The sequence below is a fragment of the Sparus aurata genome, chromosome 15, assembly GCF_900880675.1.
Source record: "Sparus aurata chromosome 15, fSpaAur1.1, whole genome shotgun sequence".
In the NCBI taxonomy this organism is placed as follows: Eukaryota; Metazoa; Chordata; class Actinopteri; order Spariformes; family Sparidae; genus Sparus; species Sparus aurata.
In genome coordinates this window covers 13,662,144-13,681,441 of record NC_044201.1, presented here as the reverse complement: position 1 = coordinate 13,681,441, position 19,298 = coordinate 13,662,144, and the positions used below count along the sequence as shown (strand labels likewise).

The 19,298-nt window shown below is 42.3% G+C and overlaps 1 protein-coding gene across 2 annotated transcripts in view; it reads right to left on the bottom strand.

Moving 5' to 3' along the window:
• disc1 (DISC1 scaffold protein) overlaps positions 1-14,682 on the bottom strand; it is a 45,172-nt gene extending 30,490 nt beyond the window's left edge. Inside the window, exons 1-7 of one of the 2 annotated variants that reach the window (XR_003986961.1) lie at positions 14,014-14,682; positions 9,110-10,038; positions 8,002-8,071; positions 6,728-6,884; positions 5,235-5,331; positions 4,795-5,027; positions 1,137-1,191 (exon numbers count right to left, since the gene is read on the bottom strand). Coding sequence is in view for 1 of the 2 variants with exons in the window: in XM_030442183.1 (XP_030298043.1) it covers positions 1,137-1,191; positions 4,795-5,027; positions 5,235-5,331; positions 6,728-6,884; positions 8,002-8,071; positions 9,110-10,038; positions 14,014-14,083 (1,611 nt within the window). In the remaining variant the exon portion in view is untranslated. The remainder of the gene's footprint in view (positions 1-1,136; positions 1,192-4,794; positions 5,028-5,234; positions 5,332-6,727; positions 6,885-8,001; positions 8,072-9,109; positions 10,039-14,013) is intronic. The other variant, XM_030442183.1, reaches the window with a different exon arrangement.
• Positions 14,683-19,298: the final 4,616 nt, after the last annotated feature.

Genomic DNA, 19,298 nt, shown 5'->3' with positions numbered 1-19,298 from the left:
TGTCAAATAGGTTGGTATTTCTGAGGCAGAACATCTCCAGGGAGTTCTCCTTCCAAAAGAAATATAGGAAACTGTTTCTTTTTTTTTTCAAACAGGCTTGCATAATTTTATTTCACGCATTACATGAGCTGGAAGCGGCTCCGGAGTGCCTTTTACTCTGCAGAATTTCAGACATCGGTGATTTAATTTCAAACCATCGGGCTGTTTGACAATTTTGAAAAGTCAACAGAGTAAAGTGAAAGTTACTCTCTTGCCAGTAATCATTTTGTCACAGCGGTTGTGCCATTTCCCACCTGTTGGAGGTGTCACGTGGGAATAAAACTTTTCATTTCGCCTTAACAATGGACTATCTTGTGATTGTGCTTAAAGTGCCTCTCTGTGGAGAGTCTATACGTCGCTTTGAGGTGCAGCTTCAGAATCAACCAACCATTTGATGACGGGGTTCTAAAGGACACAGGAACACTAAAGTGGTCTTTTCCGATCCCTCCTCTCCCCTGCTGATTTTCTCTCTGCCTCTATCCACAAACCACCGCTTCTTACATATTTCTGCTGCTTCGGGCTTTATCTCGCTGCACACATCCGTGTATCGAGATCAGTGGGAGGGAAAAAGCAAACCCCTGAGAGGCAAGGGGGGAAACTCCAGAGACACAGCGCACACAAAGGGAAGCATGCAAAGCCTTTCACACGCAGGAATACACCATCGACACTGCGAGAAAACCCACCAAAGCCATTGTTGCTCAACAGATATGTCACCTAAGACACAAACACCTGGATTTCACGGCCCACATCCTGTAAAATATCAACTCCTACAAATAAATCACCAACCAGAGTTGTATTTCTTATAGAGGTCTTTCAGGGTGGATTTTTTTTTTTAATGACATCTCTAACATGAAGTCAGCTTTGACTTTGCAGACCTCACATCTTTGTTAAATAGAAATAAGCACATGGATACAGACAGTGACTTTTAGCATGTATATTTAACACACAGGAGCTGTCTCGCAGTACCTACTTTCTACTTTCTACCACTTTTCTACTCCCTACTCATCAGATCTTCGTGCACATCCAGTCACTGTCGGCATTCTGTGGGGAGGCTGAGCTGAAAAGGACTAAATCAGGTCAGAGGAGCGGTGACTTACTTTAGCGGTAGCCTCCTTGATGGACAGGTTCAGTGCCTGCTCCTGCTCCTGAAGTCTGCAGAAAGAAAGAGGAGAATGTTGCAGCGCAGAACAAAAAGTAATTTCTTCTTGAAGTGAAATCATTAGATGTCAATGAGAGCATGGGAGGAAGTCCGACTGAGCTCATATAGCTGCTGAACACAGAGTGATGAATCATCTACCAAGAGGGTTACTGAACTTATTTATCTATAACTTTTATGAAGGGGAGTCCTCAAAGGTTTTGTCTGATGAATAAGAGCAAAAGAGAAGCAACTGATTATTCACTAATAAGTCGACATCTTTACATCCACGGTGGGCAAACTTCAGACAAAGTCTTGAAACAGATATCCACATCAGAAAGTCGACATGTCTTCTAGTAGGATGTGAAAGTTGGTTTATACTGATATTGTGTGAATACATGAGAGCACAGGGCCTGTATATCTGAGCTGTTGTTCTTCACATCTTTAGCTATTTATGCTGTATTGATTAGCAAAATGATTACGTCAACATTATCTGATGATCCGCTAATTGGACGAAGGAACAGTTTAATATTTGGGGAATGCTCTTTCACCAAAATCCAAATTTCAGGAAACAGACTGTTGCTGTTGAGTTTTTTTTTTTTTTTTTTATGTATTCTTAGGCATTTTAAGAACCACAAGCTGAGTACCGTCTAGTTCCAATATATTTGAGAGGAGGCAGACATCTCTACAGCCAATATCTCCAAGACTCAGCAACTTCAAGAGAAAAAAAAAAAAAAACTAGATGGACAATTCGAACTGCGGGGAAGAGAAGACATATGTACGTACTTATGATTTGTGGGTGAATTGCCCCTTTAAGATAATAATCTTGCCTGTCACTTTTAATTTATAAATGCAAAAATCGAACAAAGAGATGAGAAACAACTGTTCCCCAAAAGTTATTTTTTAAATGACCAAGCTGTTGTTTTCAATCTTGAAACCAGGCAGGTAAAAAGCAGCTGAGCTCAAAACTAGACTGAGAGATGACTTGTCTCTAAGTCATTTCAAACACGCAGTATTTGGACAGTTGGATTGTTTTATTGCTCTTTCACTGACGGCATGAATAGATATTCGGAGATCAAGGGTAAACGTCACATCACTAATGTCATTAGTGTGCACGTATGCAAGCAGGACAAACCATTAAGGTCGCATTATTTGGTGACAGAGATATGAATCAATTAGCAGATTGGAAAAAAAAGGAGCATATAATCCATTATCCACAGCACAGTCACCTTGAGGTAGTCCTAAACGTCTCATATTCCAGAAATCAGTATGCCCTTTTTATGTTATTCAAGCTAATGTTCAGGGTGAATCAGTGTGACAGCATCCCTTTTTCTCAGGGATGCAGCTTCTTTGGGCAGATTCCTTTAATCCAGTCCAGAATTTGAGAAAGAAAATGTCCTGTGTTGTTTGGAAAAGGGAGCCGCAACACAATGACCCGGAGATGTGCACCTGAATATCCAATCTGAGGTTGCAATTTCAATCAGTGGTGGGTATAAATGCGTTCCGGTCGGGGTGAGAATATGTCAGATATCAAATTATGGCGGTGACGGTGGGTCACGCCACCGAGGAGGCGATAAGTACAATTTACATGTCTTCCTAACGAGTGGCAGGACAGAGAGGCTTTCCGCAGGGCTCCCTCGTAAGCCATTAACTTCAGAGGATATGATGCAAAGTAATCATTTGCATCTGAGAAAAAAAAAAAGCCATTAAAATTCAAAGCAGGTTCAAGCAGGTGTGAGAGAAGAGGATTGAGGGCACAAGGGATGCGTGGAATAATGAAAAAGTAGCAGTGGCTGCTCGATAACTCCCCTCCGAACCTGAAAATAAATAAATCACTCCTCATAAAGTCTCATGATTGCATTACATTCATTTGGCAGGTGCTTTTGTCGACGGTGGCTTTACAATAAAGAGCTCCAACCTTCAGGCACGACAGCTAAATGCCATCAAAAACATCCAAAAGTGAGCGCAACCTCAGCTGCTTTTAAGCGGGCCGTCAACTGGATTCAAACATAGCGACGTGATTTTGACCTTGTTGTACTTTTTTTGGTACGAGATAAAATGATCCAGCTGATTTTCTCAAAATGCCACTTTGTTTGTGAGAGGAGGAATGAGAGCGGGAGGCAGAGAATAAGTGAAACAGAGGATCGGTACTGACACATCCACTTCCAAACGAGCTCATTTATTGATAAGAAAATACTCGACTTCATGCAGGAAACACACTGTAGAACTGATCACTACTGTGGTGTCGCGGCCACTCACAGCTCGATAGCGACCCCACCTGGTGGCTGACAGTACTGCAGGAACGGTGACAATAATACACTACATGGTACGAAATCATTTCTTATGTTGGACAAATGGACAAGGCCCCTCGTTCAGCAGTTTCGTCTATTGTCACTTGCAACTTACAAAAAAATATCTCTAGACACTACTGCCACTTTAATACATGAACAGAAAAAAAGAGGCTCAACAGTAACTGTACTGCTCACTACAAACAAATCACTTTTTTAGTCTTTGTCCAGTTATACAAGACATTTGATGCTTCATTTTCCATTTTTTTCCGTCACCATAAGAAAGATTACAGAATCTCAGATTTTGTTTTCTGTTTGGAAAGAAGAAAAACCTCACTTGCCCCACGGGAGCTTCCATAAAAGATATACAAATGTTTTGATATTTTTTACATTATGGTAATATAAAAGGGAAATTTTCTAATTCGTTCTAATTTCTCATGACGAATTTATGTAAAATCAGGTATTTAAAGTCTCCACGAGTTCTAACAACAGCTGCAACAGATGAGCTTCTCTCGACTTGTTGTGTGTTACCTGTCTCATGAATGTCTGTCCTTTTTTAGATTACAATAAAATCTCCCTTTAAATTCAAGTTTAGGAACTGAAAGCTCTCGAACATTTTGCAGTTTTTAGAGATTTCTGACTCCTGCAGTCAGAAATCAAAATTCTACATACATATCACCTCTGAGTAAAGGCGCTGTACGTGATGGCTCAGTCAGCAAGTTATTTTCAACGTTCAGGCTCAGCCAATCAAAGTTTGACTTGAGAGAAGGACCATCATAAAAAGGTGTAAGATGCAAATGTTTAAAGTGTGAAAATGTTTCTTGACAGAACACTCTGAGGTGTGATTTCACATTTACATTTTCCATATACATTTTTGCACATTTTCTTAACTATGTTGGACTATGTAGAGCAAAAAGACACACACCTTCTGGAGAGCAGCAATAAGTCCACACATCTGCACTGAACGCTTTTGTTTTTTTTTACCTGGATTTGATTCTCTTTATGCGCTGATCACGTAAAAATGACAGCAGCACATTATTCTAGTTTGGGTCCTGTGCTTGTTAATTAAGCTTTTTGTCATGGAGCCTGATATCTGATTAATTAAAGAAGATTAGAATAATAATCTCAATCTGAAAATGTTTCACACAAATCATTCTAAAGGGAATAAAGGTTGTTTTTAAGTAGCCTACGTTTAAAAGGAAAAACTTCAGTATGAGCCTTTAAATCTGTCTTCAGAGAAAATGTGTCACCTAGCATGCAAGTGCAAGTCAACAACAGCCTTTCAACATTTTCTCAGATTGTAAAAAGGATTAATATGTACGTGATACTGACCTGAGCGTGGAGGGTGGAGGAGAGACGGAGATCTGCCTGCGGTTATTAGAGGTGACCAGGTCCTGCAGGGTTCGGCTCATGTCGCGGAGCTGGGCCACGGTGCAGCTCTTCAGCATGGAGCCCTCCAGCTCCTCGGCCTCCACCTGCTGCTCCTCCTGCTGGATCTGCTGCTCCAGCCGCCGACTGCGGTCCTTCAGCTCTGTCAGCCTCTGCTGCAGCTCAGCTACCTCCTCCTGACAAGGGTTTCATAGGGTTTTTATTACTATTTACGACCCTTACTTTTATTTTTCAGGTGTACACATCAATTGCAGTTTTGTTCTGCTCTCTTTGTATTTAACGATGTTCTCAGACTGGTGAAACACATCAGAAAGGTCAGGGACGCACAAGTGACACACGCTGCCACAAATGACCTAAAAAGACACACTGTGAGGCGAGTTCACCTCCACCAGCCGTTTCTCTTGGATCAGGCGATCTCTTCGATGCAGTGGACCCCGCAGTGAGTCGCACCTTTCCGCTGCGTCTGTCTCCACACCGTCCCTGACAACCAGTCACAAAACAGACAGAGACGCACCGTCACTACAAAAGCACCAGCAGGGGATTTTAACATTTTAAGTCATGACTTACTTCCTTTTTCATAACCACATTCTGGTGACCTTTTGGTTTCTTTCAGGGGCAGTTAACTTGAGTGGGTATGTGAAATACACCTGTGCGCCGTGTACTGAGATGTTAATCTTTGGCGGAACGTGTTTTTCTTTTTTCTTCGCTTTTTATGGTTTGAAAAAGTGACACTCTGAAGTATGAGGTATGTATGGAAAACAGCAACACATCAACACATTGCTACATGAGCTTTATGATTCCCTCTGGAGAGAGGGAGGCCCCACCTGATTTCCTTCCTGCTATAAGAGCTATTTTTGACATCACTCCCTAACCGCTCTGTTGAAACACATCAAGCATGATCAAGATCACAGGACAAGGCAGAAATGTTTCAGATTAAGGTCACTGTAGTAAACGTTAGCAAGTAGTTGATAAGGTCCGTAAAAGTCCAGAGCAGATGATTATTAACAACATTTTGCCTTGGTAAGACTGCCTGTTGTTTATTAAGTGTTGATTATAGCATCATAAACAGATTTATTGTTAGATTGTAAGACATTCATAAGAAAGTTCATAGTTTATAGACTGCTGAAGAACATTAATAATCTTATAATTGTTTATAATAACATTGCAAACACATTTATTGAGTCTGGTAACGTTCCAGAGGAGTCTTAAAGGAAAAGTTCACCCTAAATTCTAAATTCAGTGAGCATCTACTCACTCCCATGCCGATGGAAAGTGTGGGGATGATTAGATAATGACAAAACATTTATTTTTGGGTCAACTTTTCCTTTAAGTTCCTTTAAGTGCATATACATATTTTGTCACATAATAATATTTAATCATAATAATTAATAATGAACACTAACAGAGTTGTATTAACATATATAATAATGTTGATATGCGTATATCATCTCAAGGGCCTCATCTTATCTGAACTTGATAAAAGGATCTTAATATAAAGCTGACAAAGGTTGTAAACTTAATTTCACCACATGCAGCTGTGAAAATGCAAATCTTAACCAGGAGCTGAGCAACCTGTTGGCTTCAATACTGCAACCACAGTAAGACTCTGCTGCTGTTAATCACCATGTAATAGTATCAGGTTGTGATTAAATTACAATGTATTGTTATTGAAACAGAAACTGGGAAGGAAGGAAGTGTTTTCTTGAATTCAACCGCATTTATAAACACGTGATTCTTCATATGTCAGTAAGGAGAATCGCTATGCTTCAGTGTAAAATACTACAATGTCAATTTAGATATCATTATCATCAGTCTCATAAAATAACATGAGAGTGTGTGTTGTGTTTATCACTGTTGCCCCCGATGTGTGTCTGACCTGCACTGGCCACAGTCGGCCCTCTGGAGGGCGCTGTGCACCACCTGTGTGAGCCGCTCCAGGAACAGAGCAACGCTGGGCTGCCTGGAGGGTAAACCCAGCTTCAGAGCGCCTCGCTCCCTGCACAGCTCCTCCAGCTTCTTACCAAAACGCTCCGCTGAAACACACACACACAAATACACACATAATATGTGATGAAAAGTTTGGATTCAAGTCAGAAAGTCAGTGTAGAATCAATCTAATCAGCTGTCTCCGTTCTTGTTTACAGTATTTCAGTAAGTTGGTGTTAAGTTTTTCACGAATCCGACTGACAAACAAAAAACTCAAAGTCAACAGGGGTTTGCACGATATCAGGCAAACAGAAAAACCTGACAAGACGTACTGACCTAAATAATCACGCCACTTAAATAGATCAAGGTCTACAGGACAGAGCGAGCAGATGTTGGTGATTATTTCTGTCACAAGGTCTGTGAAATAGGTCAGAATACAGTCCTTCATTGAAAATAAACCTTTCTCAGAAGAGTTAGAAAAAGTATTCAGGTCAAACAGGGTCTTCCATGAATGCAGTTTTTATCTGGAGGCAGGTTCAAAATAAAGTCCAAATCAAATTTGTTAGGTTTGAGGACTGGCTGGTTGTCTCCCACAGAGTCTGCATAATTAAAACATTAAAAGCCAAACATGGATGAGAAAACATGAATTAGTGTTCCCAAAGTTCCATGGGCTAGGAAAACTGTGTCAAACTAATCCTGAAATCAAGAGAACGAACCTTCTTACTAGTTTTCCATTAAGAAACACTACACGTGCAAGCCCCATTGTTAAACATAAATAATAATAATTAATCACTGTGGATTTTCAGTAAAAGTCACTAAACTCTCCAGTATGAGATGTGAGTCAGTAGACAACAAGGCATTTATTCAGCTCTAATGGAAGTGCGTCCTCCTGCCCTCAAATGCTGTATCAGATATGTCAGTATGATCTGCAACTAATTCAGTTAGCAAGAAATCTAATAAGACAACTGGGCAACTTTCCATATTTGACCACATCTAGAGTACAAACTGTGAATATCTAACCATGTCAGTGAAACCTTGAACTGTCCTCTTTCCAATATATTACATAAGAAACAATGTCATTGAGCAGGAAAATAGTCAAATTTCATTTGTAAACGATCACGTGTCAGATGTTCAGAAAGTTCCTGGTCGGCTCCCTACCAAAACTGTGTTTGTCCGGTCGACAGGAGCTGAAATGACCCAGCTATCAAATCAACGTAAATTCACCTGCGTCATAGTCGTCATCCAAAATGGCTTTCTGCTGGAGTCTCTGCAGCTTCAACATCATGGACTCGATCTGAGAGGGACACACAGTTGACAGAAGACAGGACAGATTACACAACAGTCCTGGGGACAGTGCTCTTTAAATGCGTGTGGGTGCAATGACCACAAAGTCAAAGTGACACCGGGTCAGCAGGTTGAGGACTGGCTGTGAAGTTAAAAAACTCATCATCATCACTACGTTTTCCTGTCTCTTATCGGGGTAGACGAAATGTTTTGAAAGTTATTTCTCACTCTATTATTGTCCTGCTTTGGAAAACTATAATTACTTTGAGGGACATTTCTTCAATCTGGTGAAAATCTTAGTTTTCTCCTCTTCAAACCTGTAAAATCCAAATGAAACAACCTGAGATGTTAAAACTTTAACCATGTTTGTGTTGAAAGAACAAAGTATGAAACATGATCTTCTCCTAACCCTAACCGAGTGGTTTTCGTGCCTAAGCCTAACCACAACATAACGTTTTAACATATCAGCTGTTTGCCAAAATGTACACGGCCAACATTTATTCTGGGGACTGGATTAAGAGGTTCCTTGTATTTGTACTTTCTTTGTACTTTGTACTTTTATTCCTGCTTTTACTGTTTCATGTCTGCATGTATTGTTATATATTATTGCCTATGTGAAGCACTTTCAGAATCACAACCCCAATTCCTTTATTAGTCCCGTAAACTGGGACATTTGTGCGTCACAGCAGCCAAAGGACAGCTCAATTTAAACAATAATAATCGTAAAAAAAGAAACAATATCATAAAGAGGTAAGAAATAGAAATAGACTTGTATATACATAATATGTACAGGCAGTGTATTGTTATTTATAAATAATAGATATGGGAATGAAAATTGCCCAGTGAGGTCAAACCAATGCTGATTGCAGAGTCTGACTTTGTGACAATCTCCTCTCCAGGAAATCAAATAATTTTGTTTCCCAAATTGTCAAAATATTTCTTCTTCTCTGTACATCCTGATGTGTTCTGACATTGGAAATGACTTACCCTCAGCAGGCCTAATATAAAGGCGACTGCGACTAAGGCCCTATATCTCGTGCCCACTGACCTTAGTGTGAGTGCGGTTGTTCTGGAGGCAGTCCTGCAGCACGCCCTCGTACTTCTTCACCAGGTTGTCCCAGCCCTGGTCAGAGGCAGGCGTGGCGCTGTCGTAGCCGGAGGTGACAGACGAGGCGGAGGCGGTGTCTGAGTCTACAGACAGCGAGGAGGTGATCTCTATGTCCACGGAGTCACAGTCGGGCAGGTCGGACGTAACCTCCCTGTCACCCCACGGACACTCTCGCCAAAACCTCCCGTCTGTTGCCAGCTCCTCTCTGTCTGCATGGCTTCCTGGGAAGGAGGAGGGCAGTGGTTGGACAGGAGCTGACTTCTTTGAGACGTTGTGCTCAAAGGACAGGGGTGCTGGTTTTGTTTGGGGTGGATTGGGTGCTTTAGTAGACTGTCTTAATGGTTCTGGTTCTCTGGGTGGTGTGGCAGTGGAGTTGAGGGACTTTTGGATGAAACTGAAGCTGGAGTTGAAGGAGTCCTGCGGTGAGGACTGAAGGCCCGGGTTTGGGCTCAAGCTGAGTTCATTCTCTGGCAGAGAGGATGGACTCTGAGGGCTGGGCGTACCATTAACGGCACTGCAGTCCACAGGGGAAAGAGGACGGGTGAGAGAGCACAGGAGACTCTTACTCTTCCAGGAGCTACATGTGAGTTTATCGGGCTGTCGCTGATTCATTAAGGACCCTTTGACAGCAGGCGTTAGACTCATCCTCTGAGCGCTGGTTGCCTCAGTAGTGTCAGTGTGACGTCCAGGTTTTCCATTCCTAACGCAAGTGGTCTTCCCTTCCTCCTCCTCCTCCTCCTCCTCCTCCTCCTCGTCCTCCTGCCCATGGGCAGTGCTCTGTAGTCTGGACTGCTCTCCTCTCATGTACCCTGGTCTTCGGTGGAGCCTCTTACGACCGGAGCTGCCAGCTGTCCCTGATGCTCTGCCACCTGTCGATGCAGAGATTAACCATTAAGCAGGACAACACGGTCATGAGGAAGATAAGGAGTGAGCTCACGGGATTAACTGCAATCGCGAGGTACATCAGGAAAATGTGACGCCCAACGTGCCATTTACACAAGAATGTAACACATCGCGTTGTTGTTAATCCAAAACCAAAATGACTTTCTTACACTCCCTTAAAGCTAGCATGGCTAACTGAGTGAAAAACAACTGGGGCAGCTGTGTGACATTTCCCAGGGTTCTGCTCCAGCTGTTGGGAAATACCAAAGCCACACAGTCATTTTGAGTTAAGACCCGCCTCTCTGTGGAAGAGGGGGAGACCTGAACAGTATTTGAATGTGTTCGCCTTTAAAAACACAGGCATGTTAGCCTGATCCAGAGGTTCTCAGACTTTGGAGTGTGCCATGTTTGGGGGCGTACAGGCACTGCAGTGGGTAAAGATGAATGATTCCGATTCATGTTGGAACAAAATACAAACAAAACTACTCGAGTGAGGCTGAAGATTGAAGCTAGAAATATGAATGTATAAGACATTTTACAAGGCACTGACAACACTGTGGGGAAGCCCTTTGAGTTGCCTCTGTGCACTGCAGAAACTACCTAAAAAGTTGGACCAAAACACTCAGCTAATGTTCTTAATAATTCCTAATATTCCTCATTACACTGCAGGCAGACCTGGCCAAGCCAAATATCAGTGTAAGTGGAGCGAGATGATAAAGACCAGTGTGTGCTGGGAGCTGGGCACCTGCTGCAGCTTCATGTGATTAGCACATATAATGTGTAGGATTCAGAGAAGGAGACAGGCGGACATGTTGGGAATCAACAGGCCCTTTGTGTACAGCTGCGTCGCACTCTCTCTCTCTCTCTCTCTCTCTCTCTCTGCTGCCTCTCAGTTTTCTCTTCCCACACACACACACAAACACACACACACACACACACACGCACACACTCAAGACACACAGAGACACACTACTAACACACAGACTTTTGTGCAGAACACAGTGGGAGCATTCATGCTCTTGTCATCGAAAAACCCTGCGACACTCTTTAGAAAGAGTTTAACAGCACATCTGGACACCTCGTAAGGACATCACACTATATTAATATCAATTTAATTGTATGTTAAGACAGCATATTTATATAAATCTGTGTCTGTAAGTCAAGACAGTAATGCATCCACGAAACAAACCGTGACCGCTAAAAAGTGACCGCTCAACCCCCCATGACCTCCAGTGATGTCACTCCCAAACCATCCCGTCTGACAGGGGAGGAAGAGACACCACTTAAGGGAGAGCTGGGACATTAGACTGATGGGAAGGCTGGATTTGTAGTGAGAGTAACATGGGGCGTTCCCATTGTATGCCGGCTGTGTATGAGCAGAGGATGGTCGTCAATAAGAGCCCTCTGTCCACTGGGACCACCTCACCAAAGCTCACGTTACATACAGCAGCATTAGCGTTTCTTTGCAGACGTGGCCACTGTTCCGTAACCAATTCAAGAAACCCAACACCCACCGTAGGCAGCAAACACGACCGCACACCGCCCTCCATCTGGTGTGGTCGAGGTATAACACAGAGCCCACTCCAGAGAGTCAAAGAGCTCAGGAGCTGAAAGAGGAAGGGCCCGCTGATAGAAAGTGTTACTGTATCCTCGCCGTGCTTCAGTTACACAAAGACGGCTCTTCCCAGTAAAGGGGAAGGAAATACCTCAGGGCCCTTTGTGTGTGTGTGTGTGTGTGTGTGTGTGTGTGTGTGTGTGTGTGTGTGTGTGTGTGTGTGCGTGTGTGTGTGTGTGTGTCTGTTTGTGTCAGGGGGCATCTACATCTCAGCTGAAGCCCTTCAGAGAGGTATGTTATTTGCCGCTTCCTGCCAGACATTGTGCAGAAATAGTCTGCCAGGAATTCCGGTCAGTGACAGCGAATAAGCAAAGGGAGACCTCAAGCGTTCCCGCTCAAACAACAGCAGCTTTCTCACTGACAACTTGCTGCTAACGTTAAAAAGAAACTCTGCACACTGTCAGGGAAGAGTCTCAGACAGATTATTTACCTTTGGAGTTTAAAGAGGCCCTCCTCGGAGCCCTTAGGTTAAACACCGCGTCCCATTGGTTGCTGAAAGCGCTAAAGAGGCAAAGAGCGGAGGAATGCGGAGGATCTCATAAAAACACAAACGTTTAAGGAACAAGCTCAGCACCCTCACACACACACGCACACACACATACATCAGCAGATCTGCACGTCAGCAACCTCCTGAGAAGCAGCGCCGACCAGCAGATGTGCAACACTTCATGACAGCAACAGCAAGAGGGAAGTGAAAGTCAGCGATGAGTGTTTAAAAAGTGGTGACACATGGTGACCTAAAAGTGAATCAGTCTATCTATCTATTTATCTATCTATCTATCTATCTATCTATCTATCTATCTATCTATCTATCTATCTATCTATCCATCCATTTAGCATCAATCTGATTGAATCTCTGCTGGTGAGAGAGAGTCTTAGGAGAAAACAGCTCCACACTTCCTGTATGGTCACACGAGGATCATAAACCAGCTGAATATGGTTCAGCTGAGAGGAGTGAAGACAGCGGTGAGAAACTGACATTGTGAAAAGGAACAGGCCGCAAAAATCTACAAAAAAAAGTAAAATATATATATAAATTCAGTGTGTTCCATGTGTAGCTGAATCAGCTTGAGATGGCATGCTCACTACTGTCCTGGTGCACCCGGATGGGCCTGTGCTAGCTGGTTAGCATGCTAACTATAGTCGGTATCAATGCAGCACAATTAATAAATGTATCAAGATCAAAACCATTTACATTCTGTTGAGAGTTTTAGTTCATACATATTGCACCTTTAAGATGTCCAAATAGCTGACATCTTAAAGGGGCATCTTAAAATACTTCAGGTCGCTCATATCTGTCAGATACTGAACCATCACACACATTCAGTTAGAGCTGCAACAACTAATCGATTGGTAACTTTTAAATCAATCGGCAACTATTTTGATAATCAATACATCAGTCTGAAGGAAAAAAAAGTCCAAATTCTCTGATTGCAGCTTCCTAAATGTGAATATTCTTCTTTTTTTTCCCCTCCTCTGTGACAGTTTGATTAATATCTTTGAGTCGTGGACAACGACAAGACATTTGAAGACATCACGATCAGCATGTTCTCGCCATTTCTGACAGCCAACGGATTCATCTGCTATACTCGTTAGTTGCAGTGGTCATCTTATCTGACACATGTTTATGGAGATAGCTGGGTGTCATGACACACCTGCAGTTGTGATTGTTTGATAGGATTCGGCTGTTTGTTCCACCGAAACAAAACAAAAAAAAGTCCCACGGCTCTTTATTTTGTGGACAAGCTGAGGTAGTGACCTGAGTATAAACGGTTTAAATGAACCCAGATTATTTCACACATCCTGTCAGAAACAAAAACATGTCACGGGGGGGCCTATTTGCAAGATATGCCAGAGTTATGCAGGATAGATAATGTACAAGGGAGTGTCGCCATACTCATTCAGAGAAATAACAAAATTCCAGAAGTATTTAGTCACTGGCAACTCATCACCTTTCATCACAGCTGGTGCGGAGCTTTGACCTCTCTGACCTGAATGATGTGAAGACAGTTCACATCAGATTGACTTGTCAGCTGAGGAGCTCACAGATCCTCCTCTGCTGGGCACCACAGAGCAAAAGCAGCATGTTGACTCGCAGGTATTGTTGAGGATGAGCTGCACCAGTATTTTCACACATGGGCACTCTGCTTGTGTTTGTTTACTTCACTTTATTCCCCTCACCTCTTCTTTTCTTCTATATGATTTTAAAAATAACGTGACGTTTCTGATCAGAATGTAATAAAACAGCGTCTGTGAACAGTATTCTGGTGTTTCATGCAGAAGATCCACTGAGTACACTTTGGTAAATGTGAGGAAGAGTTACATAAAATATGTTGGGTTTTTTTACCTTCCATGACTTCGCAGTGGTGAAGCAGAGAGTTGTTGTGGCATCCGAGCCCCATCAGCCCAGCGAACATCTTCCCACTAACAACAAGCTGTTCGTGGCCCACAAGTCTGAGCAGAGTCAGATTCCGGCTCTGCGTGGACTCACATCGACCATGTTCCAGCAGAAGTGGAGCCAGGCAGCGGGGCTGATCTCATTTCCGTTGTGGAAAAGTGAGCCCGGGCTGTTATTTTCTCCCCTCGCCTCGTACTAACGTGAGAAACCGGCTTTTTACACTCGCTCCTTTGTCCATAATAAACATTTCCCGACGCAAGAATTGATGCCTGATGTGATCCGGATCCTTACGTTTCTCCTCTGCGGCAAACAAGTGGCTCCAGCTGCGCATGAAGAGGCGGTGTGGAGGGCAGAGATCTTCATGTCATGCTGCCGGCGGGGAAGAAATGGAAGAGATAAACAAACCTCGGGTGGTGTGCTGTGATGGCAGAAGTGGTAGCCGGGTTAAGTGTGTGTCATCGATCAGTCGATCGGCGGTCCGTTATCCGCTGCGCCCTTGCGTCGTGCGTCGCGCTGGAGCAACGTGAGCAGCTCGCAGCTCCTACGTGTTCAGGAATTTGACTCCAGACTCTCTCAGTCCGCCTCAGACCCTCAGCAGGCAGCCTGCGACTACTGCAGCAGACGCATCACAGCCCCAGCTCCTTCTGCCTGCACAAGTGCTTTATATCAGGAGCATTACCGTGGAGGAAAAGTGGAATGTGAGGAGAAAAACATGTTGCATTACGCCTAAGACTCTGTTAAAGTCACATAAACAAGATCACAAGTTTATATACGTTTACTTATTATGTAATAATGACTACTTTATTGTTGTTGGAGTATTATTTTTTGTAATAGTGTAATATGGGACTGGGAAATAAATCGATATTATCTTGTTACCCCTCCTCCCAAATACACAGTCTCCTCTGATCGGTCAGCTCACACATGCCTGAGCCAGGATGCAATCAATTTATTTATGTTGTTTATTTCGGGCATGTCAATTCATAAACATCACATTTCATCATTGTTCAAATAATACAATACACATGGCCGAAAGGGAAAAGCGGGAGAAGCCAAAGCTTATCAAGTCCCGCCCCCATTACCCACAGGATAAAATCTTCATCCTGATCTTTTCTTGTCATTTGCATTTTACATTTTCTTTTCTCTTTTTTTTTTTTTTTTTTTTTTTTTTTTCAACTTCTTTTGTTATGACCTTTGACAAAACATATTACAGCAGTAGCATACAGAGCTGAATTCAAGCTCTAGACAGTACATACAGATTACATGTGTGTCTACTGTTGTGTGCCAATAACAGAGCTGTGCTAAATCAAAGGCTGCATTATAGTAAGGGGATGTCATTTTCAGAACTTTCCAGACTGTTCTTCTTGTTCTAATACTTGTCTTTACCAAATTATTTGTTATACCCATCACTGAGGATTATTTATCTTGTGTTCATATTTGGTAAAAGTTCCAGTAGTCGTGCCTCAAATATTGTACAATCCACATTGAGGTATCTGGTATCGAGTTTGGTTTGTCGTCCATTCTTGGCATTAATAAAGTACTTCTCAGCAGATTTCTAAATATTGATATATATTGTTGTGCAACCTTATTTTGAATGTACAATATGTAATTTCCGCCACTAGGGGGCACTATATCAAAACAAATCTTGAGATATCTGTTGTGTTTTGTGGAAAGAGTCGCTCCTCCGCTAAATGCCGACTAGTCTCATTGGCTGACAAGACAGAGCTGAGGACTAAACAGTCACATCTGATTCTGCTCTGATCCTCTGGTTTGATTTTCCCCCTCCCCGTCTGCATGTTGAAGTGTCCTTGGCAGTGGCGTGCAGAGACTTTTTGAAGGGCAAGGGCGAAAAGAAGGGCACTTTAGCGCGCATTTTGGCTCCCAAGAGGGCACTTTAGCGTGTGTTTTGGCTCCCAAGAGGGCAGTTTTTCATGTTTTAACCAGCCAAGGGGGCAGTATAGTGTGTTTTGCCAACCAAGAGGGCACTTTGGCACGCTTTTTTGGCTCCCAGGAGGACACTTTAGCGCACATTTTGGCTCCCAGGAGGACACTTTAGCGTGCGTTTTTCAACAACTGGGCCATGAGGAGGGGCGACTGCGCCCCCCCCCCCCCCCCCTTGTGCACATCACTGGTCCTTGGGCAAGATGCTGAACCCCAAAACTGCTCCTGGTGTTCTGGTCGGCACCTTGCATGGCTGCCACCGCCATCAGTCTATGAATAACTGTAAGTTGTTTTGGACGAAAAGCGTCTGCTAAATGCCCTAAATGTAACTGTATTAAGTTTTAAGTGACTATGTTTAGCAAAGAGAGCCAAAGTAAAATTATTTGTTGTTCTATTTGAATGTGTCAAATATGGCTTGGGTCTCATGGAACTCTAACGTGCTTTACAGAAACTGGATAAGCTGAATCCAAAGCGTGATGAGGCAGACTCAAAGTGACCACAGCATCGGAAGATCAGCACATCAAGCTTAAATACCTTTGAGATAGAAAAGAAACTCCAACACAGATACAGAAGTCACTCAATAAAAGGAAGGAAATAAGGCTTGAAATAGGCTGAGAAATATCAGCATTTCACAATAGATCGCTGGTATAAGTTCTTATGGGAGTATTCTGACAAGCTGTCTCAGTCTTTTGGACCCTACGCTGTTGACTTTATATGCTGGCAGCCTATCTAAGTGTTATTTTGGCCATTGAATATGTAGGTCAAATAATTGTTGGTGTGCAGAAAACACATCTTAGTTATGCATATTTTACACACCACCAACACATCCTGGTGTAAATACAAAAGCGCCCCTTTGTTGATGCAGACGGGGGGAATGAATGAGAAGAGACCCCACATAGAGTCGAGTCTTTTCATCCTCCTTCCCACACATCCCAGTCGTCCTTTCATTCAGCTCGGCTGGCTGATGGACAAGAAGCAGCGATGAAGGGCTCTGTTCAGCCGACACAACAGAGTGCAGCCTTCTCTTAGTTAGTTAGGCCGCACTGTGGAGGGTAACAGAGCTGTGTGTCAGAGGGGATGACGTCCATTGACACGGATGTACTGTAGAGTGAGATCATCTGTTCAGTATTAAAGATTAGAGGCTCTTAATGTCTCTGCACACCACCCATTAAACAGCTCAGTGTTCCCTCTGGCTTGATAACTCACACTGAGACAGATTGCATATTGCATGAATAAGAATAAAATGTATTGACTTTTAAACTTTATAAAACATTAATTCCACCTGAACTTTGCCATGACTGTATTCGTCATCTGCTGTTCATAGAGAGCACTACCCTGCCTGCAACAGCAGATGTCAGGCTTCACACAGATTTAGGTCTTCTGTTCACACATTGCTTTTGTTTAGGTCCTTATCAACTCAAATTATAGTGTTTTGTTTTAACTTTTGTCTCCTCTGTGTTGTTCCTGCTGGTATGTGCATGTTGTGCATCTGCTGCAAATATTAGTTGAACCCTTAAAAGCCCTATTAACGTTTCCCTTCAACAGTTTTACAGTATAATAAAACATATATTGTTTTCCTCAACTCTATTTGATAACATCATTTTGGTATCTGCCTTTTCATACACATTCTTTCAGCTAGATGGTGCTTTTATCAGAATATATAATAAAATTGCATTAATTATCATGGCTGGAGCATCGCATCATTTAAAAAACTAAAAGTTAGTGTCTTTCACATCTTTTTATGTCAAATTCCTTCAATTTGGTTTGGTGTGGTTGGAAAGTTCGAGTTTTGACAAGAATTTGAATATATTTTTGTCGGCACAACATTGAGCTGAAGTGATGATCCGTGTCCAGGTTGAAGAGGCTATAAGAGAGGAAGCTGATTTCTGAATTTGATTTGATCATTTTATAGACTTAATAAGATTTCCAAATGTTCATGTTGGAGCTGGTTATCGCTCATTTTTACTATATATATATTTAGTCACATTGCCTCAGTGGGCTTTACAAACAGTACAGTGAAGTATAACACCTAATGTACGATGTTCTTTGATTTGATTACTTAACTGTTTTACTCCCTCAATAAAATTTCACAACCCTCAAAAAAGGGTAACATTAAAAATGCAAAAAGAAAGAAAAAATACACTTATTCATGTCTAATCATTATTTATAGGATTGTTTTTCATTATACTACATCTTATTTCTACAGAATGTCTTGCAATTACAAATGACCTCACACTATTTTACCAGCACTTGAACCAGTAATCTTGCAGTCAAGAGCACGGACATGAGCTCTATGCTCTTACCTCTTGGCCATGTGTCTCTCAGTATGTGTTTATTAAAGCTGACTAAAAGTCATAATGCATGAGTGTCTGCAAAGTTGACCATTGGATCATGAGTCATGTGCTTTACTTACAGGAGTTGAGAAGGTGCCAAAAAATGTACAGAATCGAAAAAAGATAATAATAAAGATTTGAATACATAAAGTAATTCGCATTCGTACTAATAACTTAGTGACAGGGACAGGATTTACTGTAGGTTGTCCATATGTAATACTGATAATGGCCACCAGGTGGCAGACTTAAATTACATTCAAACAATTTCCCTCAGTTTAAATAAAGGACACCAACAGGATTTAAGTAATAAATGAAATATTTGTGGATTAATATAAACCATTACTGAACTAAATATGAATATGAAACATGTTTCTGCATAAGGAGACGTTTCATCCTGAAGCTAAAAGCAACATTATCAGAGGACAGTTGATACAGCCTGTGAAGTACAACAGCTGCCGTCCAGGATAGAAAGTGAAAAACCTACACAGAGACAGTCATGTTGTTTCTGTTTGAATAATCAGTTTACAAATAAGCAATTTTTTTCAAACACACAAGAGCCTCTGTCACCTAATATAGAGCACACAGACGTCACTCTGTGGCCGTCCATAAATACTGAAACCACTCTCACTGCTTCAAACACCCATCTGAATGGCAATGATTGACACATCAAATGATGAGGAAATAGTCAAGAGGATATCAGCTCTCTGCCAGGAATATGTCTCAGCGTACCGAAACATATTTTGAATTAACGTCGAGGTGAGGACTGTTTAAAGATGGTAGAATGAGGAGGCAAGGGGCTGGCTGTGTGTGTGCCAGCAGGCCTATCAGAGAATAGGCACGTACAGTGTACAAATGTCACATGTTACTGCTGCACACAGTACACAGTGAGCGCAGGCAGCCAATGGTTCTACCTTAGATTATCTGTGTGTGATAGAGAGAGAGAGAGGGAAGGGCTAAGAGAGG